Consider the following 19,803-nt stretch of genomic DNA (forward strand, 5'->3'; position numbering starts at 1 on the left):
TTAGGGACAGGATTGATATTACTAATTATTCCTTTTGCCTTACGTTCCACTATGACTCAGTAAGACACTGTTACTGATCTTGTCACTTAAAATTTTACTGAGTTTTTTTATTTTTTTATTTTTTTTGGGGCGGGGGGACAGAGTCCCGCTCAATTGCCCCGGCTGGAGTGCAGTGGTGCGATATCGGCTCACTGCAACCTCCACCTCTCGGGCTCAAGCCATTCTCCTGCCTCAGCCTCCCGAGTAGCTAGGATTATAAGCGTCAGCCACCATGGCCTGCTAATTTTTGTATTTTCAGTAGAGACGGGGTTTCACCATGTTGGCCAGGCTGGTCTTGAACTCCTGACCTCAGGCGATCCACCTGCCTCAGCCTCCCAAAGTGCTTGGATTACAGGCGTGAGCCACCGCGCCCGGCCTTTACTGAGTTTTATTGGTGCCACCCTAATTTGTGTGCCTGAGGGAGGTCCTGGCCCCTGACATCCTGTTTAAAATTTTTTATTTTTTTACTTTGCCCTTCGTTTTCTGACTAGTTCAACCTCTCACTGGCTTCTTTCTCTTAAGCCACCTCCTGACTATGGTTGTGCCCTTTTCTTTGTGTATGGATGGTCCTGACATATGATGGTTGAACTTACCATTTTTTGACTTTACAATGGTGTGAAAGTGATACTCATTCAGTAGAAACCATACTTTGAGTTCCTATACGACCATTCTATTTTTCACTTTCAGTACAGCATTCAATAAATTACATGAGATATTCAACAGTTTATTATAAAATATGCTTTGTGTTAGGTAATTTTGCCTAATGTAGGCTAGTGTCCTAAGTGTTCTGGGCATGTTTAACGTAAGCTAGGCTAAGCTGTAATGTTTGGTAAACTAGGTGCATTTTCAACTTATAATGGGTTTTTGGGGACATAGTCTTATCCTAAGTTGAGCATCATCATCTGTACTCTAAACTCTAAGAGGTCAGGAATTGTATCTGTTTGGTTTATAGCTGAATCTTGAGTACTTTTAACACAGTGCCTGGAACACAGTAGCTGAATGGAAGCTGATATTCAATGTTATGCATGACTTTCTTGCATGATTATGTGGTTGGGAAATGTCTCTGGCAGAACCCCTACCCCAGAGCCGGCTTCAGGGTCACAGACCTCTTTCCAGGATTTTTGTGAATTCTGGGGACAGGGAACCAGAAATAATATATCTTGAGGTTTGCAAAAATCAAAGAGTCAGTGGACTTATGTGCACCCAAGTAGATTCAAATGGGAATCAAGATGATCAACCTTTTCTTGGGAAAAAAAAAAAACAACTAACATAATGTAAGGTGTTTAAAAAAAAATGATCTATTTTGCAAAAGATCCAGAAAAGAGTATGCTAATTTACCTGATTTGAGCTTTTTGTTTATTTGCAGTGACTCCTGAAGTTTCTCAGGTTTGGGAAGTACACAACACTTACCTTCAATGGTACACTGATCAGGGACTGGAATCTTCTTTCCAATTTCCATGGCATATGCTTTCACTTTGCTGAGGTTTTTTTTTAAGTGCAAGTAGAGCTTATCTTGGTATTCTATAGGACTTGCAGTTGTCTCTGGAGTTTCTTCATGGGAGTTTTCTTTAACAGTTTCTGGCAAATTCTCTGAGTCTATATGTATAATATTTGGGTATGAAACTGAAGACTCCCCCAGCTGTGATCTCTCAGTGTCTGTCTTAAACGGCAGCTTGTCATTTCCTTGGCCAAGTGGGTCTATTTCTGAAAGAGAGATGCTGGCTGGTATGTCTCCCCTGTTTTCATCTTCGCCGTCATCTGAACCCACACCCTTTGTGAGCATAGTGTGCAAAGCCAAACTTTTTGACCTAGAGTTCAAACAAAGGGAAAGTTAAAGAAGTTGTGTTACCATTCACTGACAAGGAAAAGAAATAATAATAATATTGGGACAAAAAGTTACTTCCTCTGGAGTGTGAAACTATTAACAGGCCTGATAAATGTATATCACCAATAAATGATGTAATAAACCAAACCTTTGAAAATCTAAGTCACCTCCAAAAACAAAGTTTAAAAATCAGTTTCATGGCAAAACTGGCTGCAAAATAGTAGACTTACGTATTTTTCATCTTTGTCTACTTTTGCTTTTGATTTTTCATCAGAAATCAAGAGACAGTATTTTCCATATGGCATATAAGCAATAGATTTGTTTTCCATTCATAGTACCCATTTAAAATAGTGAGTTTCTTTGGATAATGAGAGCATTGTGGATGATATTTCATTCATGTAAGGACGGCACTTTGGGTGGCAATGGGTAAAAGATATATAAAAAACACCCCATAACAGAGTGATAACAAAGCTAATAGCGAACATGAAGTGTACGATTTAAAAAACAAACCAAACAAGAGTTATACCTGTTAAATCTAATGTTTTTTCTTTCTTCTTTAGAAACTTGGCCCAGACTATATCTTCTGATAGAGCCAGGGGTATTGCTCTCTGCATTTATCTTGTCTTCAAAAGCCTGGATTTTAACTTGGAGTTTTTCATGGTCTTCATTTTCAGTTACTATGAGCTTGGTTTCTTCCAGTTTCTCAGGGAATTCAATTTCAGTGCTGATTTTTCTCCTAAAGGAATATAAATCATTGCATTAGATGCAGGTCATATATACTCTTCAGAACAGTGTTATTCTCTATTTAACTGCCTCTCACTCAGACGCAAAAGCTTTGCCTGATAATATTTTTCATTGGTCATTTAACAAGTATTTACTACAGGCATAGGTCTTTGAAATTGCTTCTACAGCTTGTTCTGCCAGAAATTTAGAAACAGTGGTGTTTATGTGAACTTTGTATTAAAAATGCTTTTTTAAGAGTTCAAAGAATAAAAAGCAGTTTTTATGCTCATGTACCATATTCTTTTCTAGAAATTCTTCAAATGTATGGCTTTCACATGAAATGTGTGCCAGATATTTTCTAAAAAATTTACATGTGCTGATATGTTTGTACCGAAATTACAGAATAAGAACATTTCACATGAACTGTATAAACTCATGGTTTTGTTAATTTTTAAAAAATCAGTATAACTCTTATACCTTCCAAGGAGAAATATCTTTCTGAATTTTAAGATGTTGGAAGAAAGAGGTTTTCTATGAACGATATTAATATAGACCCAAATATCTTTTATAGTAGAGTTTATAAACCACTTTGTGGGTCATTAAAATTACTTCCTTTAAAGCAGGGGCCATGTGTGGTATAATTTTGGATTTCCTCTGAGGGCTAACAGTGCCTTAGCTAGAATAAGCACCTACAAATAAGCTGCAGAAATAGCTTTCTGATGTTCACTGAGGTGCTGAGTAATTATAGGAAAGTAGCATGCATTTATCTTCCCTTATTTATCTTCTAATACTGAGCTGGCCTACAGCTACTTTAATTTTTATTCAACAACCACTATCCATTTTTATAACGTATGGTGTTAGTATTAATTCTTTTCTTAAAACACAAGGATAAAAGGAATTATTTTTACTTACCACACTTTTGACACCCAATATGTGGGTTTTTTTCTCATACCAACTAATTCTCCAACCCTCTAGACACCAACTGGGTGTCCTACAGTTCAATTCAATCCTAACACTAACGACCTGGAATTAGCCCCAGACTCCACAGACGGCCCCCAGTTCAGATGCCAGTGAGAAGTATGGGGTCCCCAGCTTACACTTCTGTTCAATTTGGCTACAGAGGTTCCTGCACCACCCCACCCCCATGGTTCAATAATTCACTGGAATGACTCATAGGACTCAGGAAAACACTTTAACTTATTATTATTGGGTTTATTATAAAGGATACAACTCAGAAACACCCCAGTAGAAGAGATGCATAGGGCAAGGTATGGGAGAAGGGGCACAGAGCTTCTGTGCCCTTTCTGGGTACGCTGTACTCCCAGCAACTCAATGTGTTCACCAATCTGGAAGTTCTTGGAATTTTAGGGGTTATTATGACGGTTTCATTATTCAGGCATGATTGATTAAATGATTACCATTGGCGATTAACTCGATCTTCAGCCCCTCTCCCCTCCCCAGAGATTGGGGTTGGGTGAGTTATAGGGTAAGATAGAGAATGGGGCTGAAAGTTCCAACAGTGTAATCATGCCTTGGTCCTTCCTGTGACCAGCCCCAATCCTCAAGAAATCTAGGGGTCCCTGCCAACAGTCATCTCACTAGCATATAAAAGACACCCATCAATCTGAGATTCTGAGGGTTTAGGAGCTGTATGCCATGAACTCGGGACAGAGACAAAGTATTTATTTTTTATTACAGTATATAATAATCCCTAGAAATATATTCACCAAGATGGTCTAATGATTTTGTTGGTTTGTCTGTGTGCATTTACTTGGCTGTCTTTAGTATTTTTCCAAGACATTGAGGAAAGGGCCCAGACTTAGAGAAAAATCTTGGCTTTTTCAAACATTATTTTTCCCTAAGGGCCAAAGTGAACCTGGCATAATACCTGAATGAGAGTGAGAGGAAAAACATACTTAAAAAAAAAAAAAAGAAAAAGAAAGAAAGAAAGCACTGCCAGGCACGGTGGCTTATGCTTGTAATCCCAACACTTTGGGAGGCCGAGGTGGGTGGATCATTTGAGGTCAGGAGTTCGAGACCAGCCTGCTCAACATGGTGAAACCCTGTCTCTACTAAAAATACAAAAATTAGCTGGGTGTGGTGGCAGGCACCTGTAATCCCAGCTACTCGGGAGGCTGAGGCAGGAGAATCAATTGAACCCGGGAGGCAGAGGTTGCAGTGAGCAGAGATTGCGCCATTGCACTCCAGCCTGGGTGACAAGAGTGAAACTGTCTCAAAAACAACAACAACAACAACAACAAAAACAAAAACAAACAACAACAACAACAAAAAACACTACTTTTTAGGAAAAAGCAATGCAGAAGGGCTGGTAACTAATTTTTTCAGTTACAATCTACCCATTCTGGCACCTATATCTGAGGTGGACACTGGTGAAGCACTGCGTTAGCAGGGTTGGATAGTGAAGTTTTTCTGGCTGGCCCAGAGAGGAGAGCAGTCCTGGCGCTGAGGGAGGGTTCATGATTATGGGCCCTCAGTGGTCAGAATTCACCTGTAGGTCCAGCTCAGGGACAGCTGCTGATGATTCAAAGTGGGAACCAGCATCTTTTAGGTAACAAGGCAATTGTTTATTGTTTAATAAGCGGTTGCTGATACAATTTAAAACCATTTTTCTTACATAATTTTATAAGTTTTCTATGGCTTTACATAATTTTTATCTACTCATACCATGCATAAATAAAATATACATTGGTAGATTGCAAGAATCAGTATGTGGGAATAGAGGCTAAGCTTGAAAATGTTTTTCTTTCTGACATATATGTGATATTGGCTACAGTCAAATAGATGGGAGGCTTTGACATCTTATAGCCAGAAGATTCTAAATGTTTACTCCCATTACAAATGAAACCAAGATAATGCTATCTCTGGATGATATTTTACAAACCATGATGATTGCCAAGGTTAATTTTAAAAAATCTAATGGACTTACCACACAAGAAATTTTGGGGAGTATTTATTTTCTATCCACATTAGTTCATGTATAGTCATGAAACTAAAATATTTCTCTGGTTCCATGGAACCTAATCACACTTCAAAATTAAAAGATGCCTTTATTTCAAATATTTCTATAGCTGGGGTCATTAAAACTTAAAAATTTGTAAAGCATAACTTGTAACCCAAAATGTAAGTATTAGATATTGAACATTATATAAATGTTTTAATGTTTTAATTTTTAAGTTTTTAGAGATGGGGGTCTTGCCATGTTGCCCAGGCTGGCCTCAAACATCTGGGCCCTAGCAGTTCTCCTATCTCAGCCTTCTGAGTAGCTGGGACTACAGGTGTGTGCCACTGTGCCTGACTATACACATTTTTAAACTTCAAAACATATGAATTGTTAGAGGAAAATTTCTCATGAATTTATAATTTTTTTTCTTTCTGTCTAAAGCTCTGGCTTATATCAGTTACAATAATCACATTTTCTTCAAAAAAACTTCAAATTTCATAGATTATAGAAAATGTCCTAAGATAATTTTATTGGATCAGTTTTTTATTCTTAAAAAAAGTTTCATATTTATGGAGATCCTTCATTTGTTTGTTGTACTCTTTATATCAATTTCACCATCTATAAAATGCAGATAATAACTGTACTTAACTCACGGGGTTGGTAGAATGATTAAATGACAGAACCAACATGAAGCAGTGTTCCTAGCACATAGCAAGCAGTCATCACATGTTAGATTTTATTACTGTCAGGCTGTAGGAGGGGATGGCCACTTAAGCCCCTTTCCGTGCCTGTGTCTCCAGTGACCAGATATTGGTTAGCAAGCCCTGCAGCCTGGATGCATCAGAGCTTTAGTAGCTGGAAGCAGCCTTTCTTCACGTTCAAGTTGCTTTATAGCGTTACTCTGATGAGATGCTGGGCATGACACTCACTGACCCCAAGAGGGCAGGTTGGGTGTCTCAAGGGTAAGGATTCTCAGTGAAAAACAGGACACTCAGCCAAATCTGAATTTCAGATAAACAATAAGTTTTTTTTGTTTTCTTTTTTTTGTTTTTTTTTTGAGACTGAGTCACGCTCTGTCACCCAGGCTGGAGTGCAGTGGAGTGATCTTACCTCACTGCAAGCTCTGAATCCCGGGTTCATGCCATTCTCCCACCTCAGCCCCCCGAGTAGCTGGGACTACAGGTGCCCGCCACCATGCCCGGCTAATTTTGTTTTTGTATTTTTCGTAGAGATGGGGTTTCACCGTGTTAGCCAGGATGGTCTCAATCTCCTGACCTCGTGATCCTCCCGCCTTGGCCACCCAAAGTGCTGGGATTACAGGCGTGAGCCACCGAGCCTGGCTAACAATAAGTATTTTTAAGTGTAGGTATATCCCTAGTGAAATATACTAAAAATATATTATACTTAACTACAATTATTATACTAAAAATACTAAGAAATTATTTGTTATTTAACTGAAATTCAACTGGGTGTCCTGTATTTTTATTTGTTAGACTTGGCAAAGCAACTCTGGGATAAATCCCTGCTGCACTGTGGGCAGGGACCTGTACAACTCATCTGGTCTGGCACAGTGCTTGGCACACACAGGACCTGGAATTTTTGTAGAATAAGTGAACTGAGACCACATTGTTGTCTGAAGTCAGCCTGCCACCCACCTCTAAACAACAACAACCACCACAAAACACACAAAAAAACAAACAAATAACAACAACAACAACAACAAAAACAAAATGAAAACCTCCTGAGGTCTACCAGATGCCCATGAGAGACTGGCCACTTCTGGCCCTTCAGGGTTTGGGGATGGCACAGTGCTATTTGGTAAACATGAAATGTGGAGAGAAGCAGGGAGCAAGAGTAGAGGCAAAAAGAGTAATTTGCAAGGGAACAAATATGAAGAATGAAGAAGCAACAATAAAATGTCTGGGATAAAGAAATGCTCTCTAGATCTAAGGCTGATGAGAATTCTCACCGCAAAGACTTTCTCTTCCGCACAGTCTCCCTTGGTTTTATGATTTAGATTTGTAGAGCACAGAAGTCAGTGGACTGGGGTGGTAATGAAGTCATTGAGGCAGCCAAGGTCTCCAGATGGGTCAAAGGGAACTTTCTGTTTCTGGCCATCAATCCACCTGGGCATGCCACAGAACTTTGCTGGCAGGGAGGTAGGACAAATTTCAATTCCAATAAATTGGAAGGTCAGGAAATGGTAGATAGAGGGTTTGGGTTTATCATAAACATTCCCTTTCCTTTACTTCTTTTCCTCTTGCTTTTAAAATTTAATATAAAAAGATAGAAGTATTTTGTTCGAAACAAAGTTTTTGAACAAAAAGTTCAAAAACCAAGATCTTTTCCTGAGATAAACTTCTGCTTCCCTCCTAGAGCAAGGAAACACATCACAAATGTGAAAGTGCTGGCAGATCCATGGGTCCTGTATGTGTTTACTCGTAGAGTGGTGGGGGCAGGGGCCAGTGGGTTGGGCTCACTCAGGGGGTTGTTATTTCTTTTCCATTTGTCACTTTTGACCCCAGAGGTAATGTTACAGAAATCTTTGCCAGAGTTCTATAATCCCCTAAATATTAACTTGGCCTTAACTCAACACACCACATTACAAGAGGCTCAGATAATTTCTAGTCTGAACAGTTTCTGGTCTCTGTTGCCAAAGCAAAGTTTTTAAAAGTACCTCTAGGGATTCCCAGGGGGAGGCCTAATTACCTCCCTCTTGTGTGAACGGGGACTTCCCTTAGAAACAAATTGGCCCTTGGGCTGCTCGCTGCTCTCACTAAGCCGGGAGATGAGACTATAAAGCTGGCAGGGGTGGAAAGATTGGCAGCTTCTCTTCCTGGCTCCTTAAATCAAAGAAAAATAATATTAGTTAATGTTTGATGATCTTGGCCTACAATTTCATGTCCAGGATATGTACTCCTGCAGAGTTAAGCTTGTTAAAGGAGAAGTAGGAGAATGCAATGGACTAAATCCACATTGGAGTCCTGAATTCTTAGAATGCTATGTTCCTTACTCTTCAGTAATCTCTTGGGTCATCAGTCATCATAGAGAAGATCCCCCAACTTCACAGTGCTAGCATCTGTTTTGGGACTGCAATAAATAATGCTGCTGGAACACCTAAGCTGGAATGTTAAGGGAAAGGACAACAATAAGACTCAGTTCTTGGTATCTATTCTGCCTCTGACCTGCTCAGTGGGCAAAAGCAGAGATGGGCAGGTACCTAGTTATGTGGGGATCAGAATGTGATCATGCCAATGGTAGAACTCTGCTAAAATGAAATAACTCCATGGTTTACTTCATTTACACAAAATTTTAAAAGAGTTTTCAAAAGGAGACAGTTGTGGGGGAAACTGACTGAACAGAATCTTATGGGGAAAAGCTTAGGTTCATGACTCCAATTTCATGTTTATTAGTGATGCTATAAAACTCTTAAGGACTCTAAGTTTTATTTTTGTTATATAAAAATGGGATTGATATTACATCATCAGATTGCTGAAAGCATTGTATAAGATACTGGATTTGACAGTGTTGCTCACATAGAATGGGCATGAAAAATTCAAGGCATGGTAAAACCCTGAGTGGCTGCTGCTTAATGTGGACATTCGACACTGAAAGAAGGAGATTTGCGCAAGTGTTACCAATCCTAGAAGATATGCTTTTCCTGCTCAAAGCCAGGGAGGTCTGTAAAATCCCTCCTCTTACTGCAGTATCTTTAACAGTGTGTACTAAAAGAGATGGACTCTCCTACTCCATGAGCACACAAGAACTGGGATATAGAAATGGCCAATTAAAAATAAATCCCTGTACTTGAAATATGAATTCTGAGCAACTGCAGACAAAGAGAATTTCCTGAAATTAGAATGAAAATATAAAAGCCATGATACAAGGAAGCGACACTTCTAATTCAGATGCCCAATCATTTGCTCACTTTTCAGTTATTTAACCAACATGGGAGAGAATAAGACATGGAAAAGGGATCAGCAAAAAGTGCAAAGCCCCTGCTTTTCCTACTCAAAGTGAGATCCCTGGACCAGCGGCATCAGCATCACCTTGGAGCTTGTCAGAAATGCAGAATCTCAGGTTCTGATCCCAGATCTACTGAATCAGAATGTGCACTTTAATACGGTCCCCAGGTGTCCAGTGACACGTTCAAATTTTGAGAAGCGATGGCCCAGACAATGAAATAAGAGAATCTGAAGTGGACCAGGGCAGAGGCCTTTTTCCTCAAGCAAGGCTGCTGAGGGTTTCACTAATTCTGTAGTAAGGTAAGACTTAATCTGTGGATTATTTGGAGTTGGTGGGCTTTGCCTTTTATCCTTTTGGGGATACATTCCGAGGTAAAGGTACATTTTCGGGTTTTGCTGCTGGCAGATACTGGTTCAGATGGACCCCGAATCTTTAGATTCCTGAGACGACTGGGCATATCAGGTGAGCAGTAGCCTTAACAGAAGACGGCCGCCCCATCCTAATGAACTGCCACCCAGATATAACACAAGCTACAAAATCACTTTGTAAATCATAAAGGACCGTAAAAAACATAGAGTAGGAATATCATCAAAGCACTGTCAATCAAGAGGGAGACCTGTAAGGCAATGTGCTCTTCTTTGTCTAGGCTGACTTTATCGTCTGGGCACAGGAGCAAGCAATAGGGTCTGGCCATAAGGATTAAAGAGCTAAGACATTGTCACTCTTGGCATTTGACACTGGAAGAGCAGGAAAAATGGTTAAAATTTTCCTATTTGATACATCTTCTCATAGTCTTCATCTCAAATATGATAGTGTAACCCAATTTTAATTGATAGAAACATAGTTACCCAGAAATGGAGGATATACTTAATCAAAAACACATCAATAACTGAGCTGGGGATAGAACTCCTACATAAAATTCTGTGATTCAATTCCTAGTCTACCTAGAATTCAGCCCTTACCTACAGCAAAGTTTATCTAACAGCCTTCAGGCTGCCAACTAATGAAAAGCCTATCTTTTGCTTTATGATGAATATGAATAATATTAAGAACCATTTTTCCTCAACTGTAACCCATCTTAGAGTAGCTGTATCTCAACCATGGCCACACTGGTGTGTGTTCATCACCTTTCATTTATTAAATCTCTTTCCTTTAGGTCCCAGAAGAAAGTTTAGGGAATAAAATATTAGATATTAAAGAGAGTTCTCAGACTTAGTCTGGGTCCAGCTGCATCCAACATTTAATATGGTAGCTTTTAAACTCACTGTAGTAAAGAACTATTTTTTTTTTTTTTAATTTTCATGTCACAGACCAATATTTTTGTAAAAATAGCAAAAACAAACTACTAGAGAAATGCAATGAATAAAACAAGACATACAACGTCCACTGATCAGGTACTTGGATATTACAGCAATGTTAAATTGCTATAAAAGTTCTAACTTCTTATTTTCTTATTTTTAATATCTGCAATTACTTCATCACAGTCTGATAAGAAACAGTTTGCAGATGGGCACTGGTCTAGTGGATATGCCATCACCTATTATAATGCACACCTGTAACAAAGTGCTAATGCTACTCATTAACATTTACAGAGGGCTTTCTATGTATAGTCTTCACTGTTCTAAATCTGGTACATGAATTGCTTCTCACACAATCAAGGGAGGCTGGCCCTATTAGTAACTCCATTTACAGATGAGGAAACCGAGGCACACTTAAGGTCACTTAGCTAAACCAACATTAAATCCAACTGTTTGCCTCCAGAGCTCTCACTTAACACTCCACTCTGCACACTTCAGGTCACTTAGCTAAACCAACGTTAAATCCAACTGTTTGCCTCCAGAGCTCTCACTTAACACTGCACTCTGCACACTTCCTCTAAGTAGGTGTGATTCAGGTTACATCTGAATCTACCCCAGGAATAAGTAATACATATTAGGGCACTGGTGATATAGCACGGTAACCAAGAAGAGTTATTACAATCTGATATCTCTGAATAACATCCTGTGGGAATCAGACACCAGAATAGAGTTGATATATAGTCACGGGAGCAACCCTTTGTATTAATTGGAAAAATGAATTTTGGCACCCTCTTTTAACACAAACTAAAAAGGTGTTCAAAACTCAGAAAATGTCATGCAAATGGCAACTTTAAAGTTCAATTATGACAGATACTAAAAAGGAATAGGGAGCATTTGGGGAACCAAAATAGTAAATAGCTAGGTCATCAGGGTCCAGGAAGAAGTGTCTGAGCACCAGCTGGCACCCTGGCCCTCCTCTCACGTGGGTTGTAGAGGGTCAAGGTCCTCTTACCTCTTCTCCCACAAACACCCTTTTTCTTCATTCCCTAGGCTAGAACTCTGGTGTTCTCTGTCTTGCTTGAAATGGGAAGCCAGGGCATGGGTGCCTCATGAAAAGCTTTCTTTTTTTGTGTGCCCTGTGTTTTGAACATTGCTATGTTACAGAAAATGGACCTGGTTCCCCATGAAGCTGATATTACATTGCCCGCACTCCATACTGGGGCTGCCCGAGTCTCTACCCTACTGTGTCCTTACATGGCAGAGCCAGCCTGTCTGAGGTCTCACACTCCCTGGGCCTGCTTCATTGTCTCCAAAGCTGATAACAATGTCTCCTACCTACATCTCGTGCTGATAGATGAATTCCTGAAATGCCTTTAAAGACCTTCACATCACCCTAAATGCTGCGTTAAGGGAGGACAACTGGTGGAGTAAATGAATAACAGCTGGAACATAAATGGTACCACATGTCAGACTTAACCTCTTCAGTAAGAAGACGGGCCCAAAACCGAAGCCTTTCCTTACTTTTCCATGCACAGAGGAGTAACAACAGCCACAGCTACTGCCACAAATGGCTGTTATGATTTCCTTTTTATACAAGTGATCACCATAGACCTCTCTAGATTGAAAAGAGATACTCATTTCTTATCAAAACTCTTGTTTCATTCTTAAAATTTACCTTGGTGGGGCAAAATTATAGTCAGCTTTTCCTAAGCAGGGGGCAATGCTGACCAGAATGTCACATGTTTTTAATTATGGTTCTGAACTGACTCGTGTACCTTCCCTGAACCAACAGCTGCTTTCAAAGAATTAATTTCTCTTTGTACGAACATGTCTTACCTAAAAATGTGGAAGTTCTTGTGAACACTTTAAGACCTTATTTTTCCTTCCATAGAGCATGGGCTGTGAATATTAGCTCTTCAAGTCTGTGGAAGAGTAGAGGGACACAGAAGGACACCTAATACTCCAGGCCAGGATGGCATGTGCTGGGAGGTGGAAAGGTTGTATGAACTGTGGGAGCTCAGAGGAAAGCACAGATCACTATGTGTGATGGTGGGTGGAAAAGGCCTCATGGAGAAGTAGTACCAAACTGGAGTCTTGGTTCTGAATGCCAGCTTTCAATGGGAAGAGAGGCACAAAGAGGGCATTCTAGAAGGTGATGGTAAAGGTTAGTGGGGTACCTCTTTGGGGAGGAATAGGCAAAAGTTACCCTTGGCATTCCTTTAATATTCTTTTGAATTATCCATGAAATACTGTGAACACTGTAACTCTCATCCACACTGAAATTTGAGATTCACTGGACTAGATTAAAAGAAGAAATTAAAAGAAACTTAATGAACTGATGTCTGGGCATTTGTATTACTGGCCCTCCAGGAGTTACCATGGACTCACAGCAAGAATTTTACTTTGTTCTTGCCTGTCTGCAAGGTTTACTCTATTACGCTCTACTATGAAGTTTCTATTATCCTGATGCATATGAAAAGACTTTTTGTTGTGAGGATTAAACAAATCAGAGGGGAAAGCTCCTAGCACAGGAGCTACCATGTGGTAAGAGCTGGTTTAAAGCTTTATCAGGCCTACATATGCAGAATTTTTTGCAGAGTTGCAAAGAAGAACTTGGCCCCCTGTTCTCTGCAGTTTGTGTTGTGGACTCAGTGAAGAGCGATTACTTTCAAGGTCTTGGACAATGTCTTGGGGACATGATGTCTAAGCATGTGCATTACTGTTATTTCAGTAGAGTTAGGTTCTGATGTGACTCCCAGGATGTCAAGATGGGAACTCTGGAATGACAGGTTGCAAAGGGCCTCGTAGTTGAAAAGGTTCTTTACAGGCTGTGTTGCTTGAGTATACATTAGGGCCACACAATACATCAAATATGTCTCTTTGCTGTACTCCATTTCTTTGATGTTCATTGCATGGAATGTGGGATAAATGGAATTCTGGAGCCACTCCAAGGAAAACAGATTTCCTGGAGTCATTTTTCTTTGAATATAGTCGAGTTACCCTATTTTCCCTTCATTCTCCCGCATGTGCTATTGTTTTATTTCCTTCCCTCCTTTGTATCATCTCTTTTCACTTACACCAAAGTCAGATTTACACCTATTCAGTCAGTTTTGACTATAATTTAGCTTTCATTATCCCTTTCTGTTTTCAGGCCTGATTCTTAAAGTGAAGAGCAAGCATAAAATCTCATAATCACTACCACCATCACTACCAAAACAACAAAAAAAACGCAACATTCATGTAACTAAGCCAGAGGATTGGAGAAACTATAATCACACACTTTGTCTTAAACTTTTCTTACACAACTTCTTTTTTCCCCCATGACTTTCACGGCTTTGGCTGAAGTTTGCAGGCTGGATCTGAGGGAACTGTAACCTTCCTCCACCCTCCTCTGCCCCAGGCCTGTGTCAGGACCCTTTCTCCTTTTTTCCTTGGGTCTCCCCTTCTGCTTTTTGCCATCATCATCCTCTCTCCCTATTTCTCATTTGTCATATTTATCTCCCACTGCTGCTTTCTCTCCACAATTTCCATCCCTCAAAGTTTCCATCCCCAACTGGGGCCTGTGCCTAACCTCCTACTAAGACCACCTGTGACAAATTGCCCCCATTCTGATGGTGCCTGATTATAGCAGCCTCCCTGGCGCCACATTCATTTGGCAAAGACATCTTCTAGGCAATGATCACTCCACTGCTCAGCTCAGCCAGTTACAGAGGTGCCCAGAGCTCACCCTCTCCCTCCCCAGCTTCAACTGGGCCCTGGCAGACAAATAACTTGATGTTGAGGGGTAGATAGGACTTGCACAGTATTGAAAGGTATAGATCTCTTCTCCAACCTGACACCTTCTCCTTTGCAATGCATAATAGCCCTTCTACCCTTTTGCTTCTTCAGAATTAATTTAAAAAATATAAATGCTTTGCTTGGCTGTCCTGCTATTTAGCCTCTGTTGGTTTATTATTTACATATAAACATTCTTTCTAAAACAGGAGCAGGAAAAGTGCAAGTGGGCTCACCTGGTGCTTCTAACAAAACTCACTCAATTTATTCAGTCATTTGGCACAAGAAAGCCTCCTGTCTGCTTCAGTTTTCCATTCTCTCTAGGATGCTAATTGTTTTTCTTTTGATAATCTTGTAGTTTTGGCCTGAAGTCTAAAATCTGGCCTGCTGGGCTACGTGTCAGATTTGTAAATTAGATGACATCTGTTTTGAATTTTATCATCTTTAATTTTCTTTCAAGCTCTATTCACTTATTCATTTCCCCTTTAATTGTAAGGATCAGATTTTGCTGCATGCTTTAGACAAAAGTGCAGACCTTTCTGCTTTGGGGGCAGAGATTAAAATGACTGAAGTTAAATGGTCACAATGAAGGGTATTCAAGGAAAAGATGTTGGGAGAGAAGCCTTAGCAACCATTCCAGAGAGGATGAGCCATTCAGACAAAAGGCTGGCTGTCCACACGAGGGTTTAGAGATTCCCACTGAATAATTACAATCGATTAGAAGAAGATTGACAGCGAGGGGTTGAACTGAGAGAAGTATTTTCAATTGAGAGAGGTTGAGGTGGGGGATGATGGCAGTCGTGGTAGGAGGTGAGTGGTGACCTTTTCATCTCTTTACATTTCATTTTGCCCTTTCTTTGTTTCCTACTCTCCTGCCCTCTCACCTCAGAAAAATACTGAAAAAAAAAAAAAGATATTTAAAATGCATTCTCATACATGCAGACTCATATTTTCATAGTGGGACCTTATTTTTTCTTCCTACCTACATATCTCCTAAATTCTTCTTTTCATGGGGAAATTGTTCATTGCTAATTGGGTTGGGCCTTGATATGGTTAGGCTTTGTGTCCCCACCCAAATCTCGTCTTGAATTATAATCCCCATAATCTCCACGTGTCAAGGGAGAGACTAGGTGGAGGTAATTGAATCATAGGGGCAGTTTCCCCCATGCTGTTTTCGTGATAGTGAGTGAGTTCCCATGAGAGCTGATGGTTTTATAAGGGGCTGTTTCTGCTTTGCTTGGCACGTCTTCTTGCTGCCTTGTGAAGATGGTGTCTTGCTTCCCCTTTGCCATCTTCCATGATTGTAAGTTTCCTGAGGTCTCCCAGCCATGCCGAACTGTGAGTTAATTAAACCTCTATCCTTTATAAATTACTCAGTCTCAGGCAGTTCTTTACAACAGTATGAAAATGGACTAATACAGGCCTACTTATTAAAAATATATTTTCCTGTTAAGATGCCTATGTAACACACTTATATAATATTTTTTCTCTTTATATAAAGCTTTTCACATATATAATCTCAGAAATGTCAACTGGCCTCTTGAAACCTTGTGTCCATAGGGAAAATAGAGAATAGGTGAGCACTGGCCAGGACATGGGCTCAAACTTTCACTCATGGCACATGTTAGCCATGGCTTGGAGAAGACACACAGTTCAGCTGTGCATACAGCACAGAATGGCTCCCTCAAATACCAGCTGCAGAGACTGTAAACCAAACTTCTGAAACCACATCATTAAAATTGGCCAACAGCGACTTTGTGGGTGCATATAAATGGCAAATCTTTTTAATGATGCTGGCCTTGACTCTCCTGTATGCTGCCATGTGTTCAGGTCATTGCCAGTTAACTTATGGGTCTATGAAAATGCTATTTTTGAATGATATATATATATATATATATATAGTAGTGATTCTCAAGTGGGGGAGGTTTTTGTTTCCTTGGGGACATTTAGCAAAACCTGGAGACATTTTTGGTTGTCACAATTGAAAGGGGGTGCTTCTTCTATCATCTAGTGGGTAGAGGCCAGCACATTGCTGGTGAATATTCTATAATGCATATGGCATTCTCACAACTGAGTGTTATCTAGCCCAAATATCAATAATACCAGGGTTAAGAAACCCTTGTAATAGGCATCTGTATATCAAACCAGGTGACAACACACTTTTATATGCTCAATCAAACTCATTGTGTTGAAAGAAAAGGACATTTACCGACTCTACCTCTGTGAATAGTTATTGACTTTGATGACACTATTGGTCAGATTACATTCTCTGTGTGTAGGGGTTAAGAGATCGTCCCAGGTTGGCTTCCCTCCTGCGAACTCCTTTCTTGGTTATCAGCATCATCTCCATTTCTATGCGGTCATTCAAGCTACATATCGCTGGGTGTTCATCCACCCCCCTCTTCTTCTTACTCCACCTCCAATAGGTGATCACTTCCTCATAATTTTGTGTCCTCTAATATAATGATCTGCCCTGACTTCTTAGGCTCTCATCATTTTGTCTAGACCTCTCACTTTGTCTCTTGCCAACTGGCTGCTCCAACCAAATTAATTCAATGCTTCATGATGTTAGTTACTCCTGATTTACCTATTCATTTGGTGAAAATATTTGAGTGCTTACTATCTGTTAATTCCTGTGCTAAGAGCTGTGATCATTCTCTGGATTAAAATCTTTCCAAGCCTCCATGTTGCTTACAGAACAAACCCTTGCTTCTAACACAGCATGAAAGGCCTCTGATAATCTGCCTCTGACCTAACTTTTCAACTTACTTTCTTGCCCTACTGAACAAAGTATCTTTCCTTAGTCTGAGCACATATTATTAAGCCCTTGTATCTTTGTATGTGCTATTTTTTTTTAATTTGTGGTATCCTTTCTACCCTTATCTGGGGAATTTTCGTTCATTCTGTGCAACTTGACCTAGTGTCTAGAGAAATGCTTGGCACATGGAAGATAATAAATAGGAAATGAACTTAAATTTTACCTTCTCTGTGAAATATTCAACTCCCTGGCTGCTGGTCAGTACATCCCTTTTTCACCATAGCCCATTGTATGCACTTTTAGCACATCACATCCTCTGACTGTGACTCTTGATGGTAAGGATAGTACCTTATATCTCTTAGGACCTCCAGGCTCTACACCATGCTGAACATAAAGTAGACCCAAATGACTAAATGCTCACTACTCTATCAAGATGGCTTCTCATGGAATTCTTGTTTCACACTGGAAATGGCATGCATCATTTGTTATTCCAAAAAACCCACAGAATTTGACGCTAGTCTCAAATGGGCCCCACCCTCCTCCATAACTGAGCACCTTCCATTGCCTGTGATCTGAATTATGGAGATGGGGTCGAGTCCATCCTCTGTCATTTAGTCATTGTGTAACATTGGGAAGATATTTAACCAGTATCTGAGCCTCTGTTTCTTCTTCTATAAAGTAGGAGTAAGTGACATCTGCCCTTCTTGCCTTGTAGAATGATCATGAGGATCAAATGAGATTACATACATAAAGGGCTTTTGTAACTTCTAAAGGTCATAAAGCTTTTTAAGTTTCTCTCTATTCAAACCAGAGCAAAAACAAATAAAACCCCTCCCTCAACCTTGCATGGCCTTGTATATTTTTTCCAAAGACAAGCTGCTTGAAAAGGCCAGTTTGTGCATTGTGTCCACTCTCTCTGCAACCCCCATCACCCTGTTTTCTGCTAGCCACACCAATGGCAGCTTCCTCACCTCAGTCGTCAATAATTTCCTCATGGCCAACACCTATGCACACTTTTCTGCTCTTCCCTCACTTGATCTGGCTCATCTGCCTCTTCCTGAGACATCCTCTGCACTGGGGCCAGGGTGAGCTTCCTGAAATCTGGACTGATTATACCCTGCCATGTATGAAGCTCCACAATCACTCCTCACTGCTTAGAGGGTAAAACTGAACTCCTTAGTCCACTCTGTTGAGCCTATCATCCACTGGTCCCTGCCTACCACTTCATCAGCATCTCCTAATGTTATTTTCCTTGTAACATAACCCTAGTCATACAAAATGACTTCTGTTTCCAGAAAGTGCTTTTTCAAATGCTGCCCAAAAGACAGCCTGGTGAAATCTGGTCATCTTTCACTACTTGGTTCAAAATATCACCTCTTCAGAGGAACCTCTTCTGATAACAGCTTCCTACCCCTCTCCCTTTGATGCAGAAGTACATACTCTATCTCTGTATTTTCCATGCCCCTTGAACTCATCTTGATAAGCATAACCTTTCGGCCATTCTGCTATTCTCCCATTATGCACTTAAATATTTATCTCATACTAGTCAGTGAGCTTCTTGAATACAAGAAACCTGCTATTATCTCTCTCTATATGTCTAGCTTCCTGATACATAGTAAGCTATGTTCGATTATTCAGTATGACAATTTAAATTGTTAACTGCTTGTTGAGTAAATAAACGGGTGCTATAAAATATTACTTGCACTATGTTCTAATTCCTTTACCATATTTTGTGAACCTTTTAAATTTATTGTTTTGTTACATTCTGGTTTTCACACATTTAGAAGAAAGATTCTGGCAAGTGCCATAATTTATACAGATATTATTCTCTGTTGAGATACAGGTTTTAGCTTCCTTTGGAAGTTAGAAAGGCTTAACTGTCTGCATTCTACCCCCACAGGTGCACAGCAGCTCCCTGAGGTACACAGAAGCTCTTGCTCACCTGCCACTTCCAGCCTTGGTATTTTCCAGTTGTCGGGTAAGGAGTTTAGCAATGGCGGTGAAGCTGTTGCTCATGCGGAAGATGTCTCTGCTCTGAGGGCCCAAGATTGAGGAGAAGGTGTCGGTGATGCTTTTAATCTCCAGCAGGAGAATATGGTGAAACGAATGCTCCATGTTGGCCAGTTGGCTCACCAGGTATGTCAGGCAGCTCCTGGCTCTCTCCTGCCAAAAACAATGAAGAAAATAGGTTTATCTTTTAGAAGAAAATCATACAGGCATGGTGGTCATGCCTGTAATCCCAGCACTTTGGGAGGCTGAGGTGGGTGGATGGCTTGGAACTCCTGATCGAGAACAGGAGTTTGCAACCAGCCTTGGCAACATGGTAAAACCCCATCTCAACTTAAAAATACAAAAAACTAGCCAGGCACAGTGGCACATGCCTGTAATCCCAGCTACTTGAGAGGCTGAGGCATGAGAATCACTTGAACGCAGGAGGCAGACGGTGCAGTGAGCCAAG

At 40.3% G+C, this 19,803-nt stretch overlaps 1 protein-coding gene across 8 annotated transcripts in view; it reads right to left on the reverse strand.

Annotated features, from left to right (window-relative positions):
- Positions 1 to 19,803, reverse strand: part of VEPH1 (ventricular zone expressed PH domain containing 1) — a 275,621-nt gene that overhangs the window by 108,977 nt on the left and 146,841 nt on the right. For all 8 annotated transcript variants that reach the window (XM_063704317.1, XM_055381889.2, XM_055381888.2 and 5 more), the window contains 3 exons: positions 19,288 to 19,508; positions 2,391 to 2,600; positions 1,450 to 1,847 (listed from right to left, as the gene is read on the reverse strand). In XM_063704317.1, coding sequence (XP_063560387.1) covers positions 1,450 to 1,847; positions 2,391 to 2,600; positions 19,288 to 19,508 — 829 coding nt within the window. The remainder of the gene's footprint in view (positions 1 to 1,449; positions 1,848 to 2,390; positions 2,601 to 19,287; positions 19,509 to 19,803) is intronic.

Source organism: Gorilla gorilla, chromosome 2, assembly GCF_029281585.2.
Source record: "Gorilla gorilla gorilla isolate KB3781 chromosome 2, NHGRI_mGorGor1-v2.1_pri, whole genome shotgun sequence".
Classification (NCBI taxonomy): domain Eukaryota; kingdom Metazoa; phylum Chordata; class Mammalia; order Primates; family Hominidae; genus Gorilla; species Gorilla gorilla.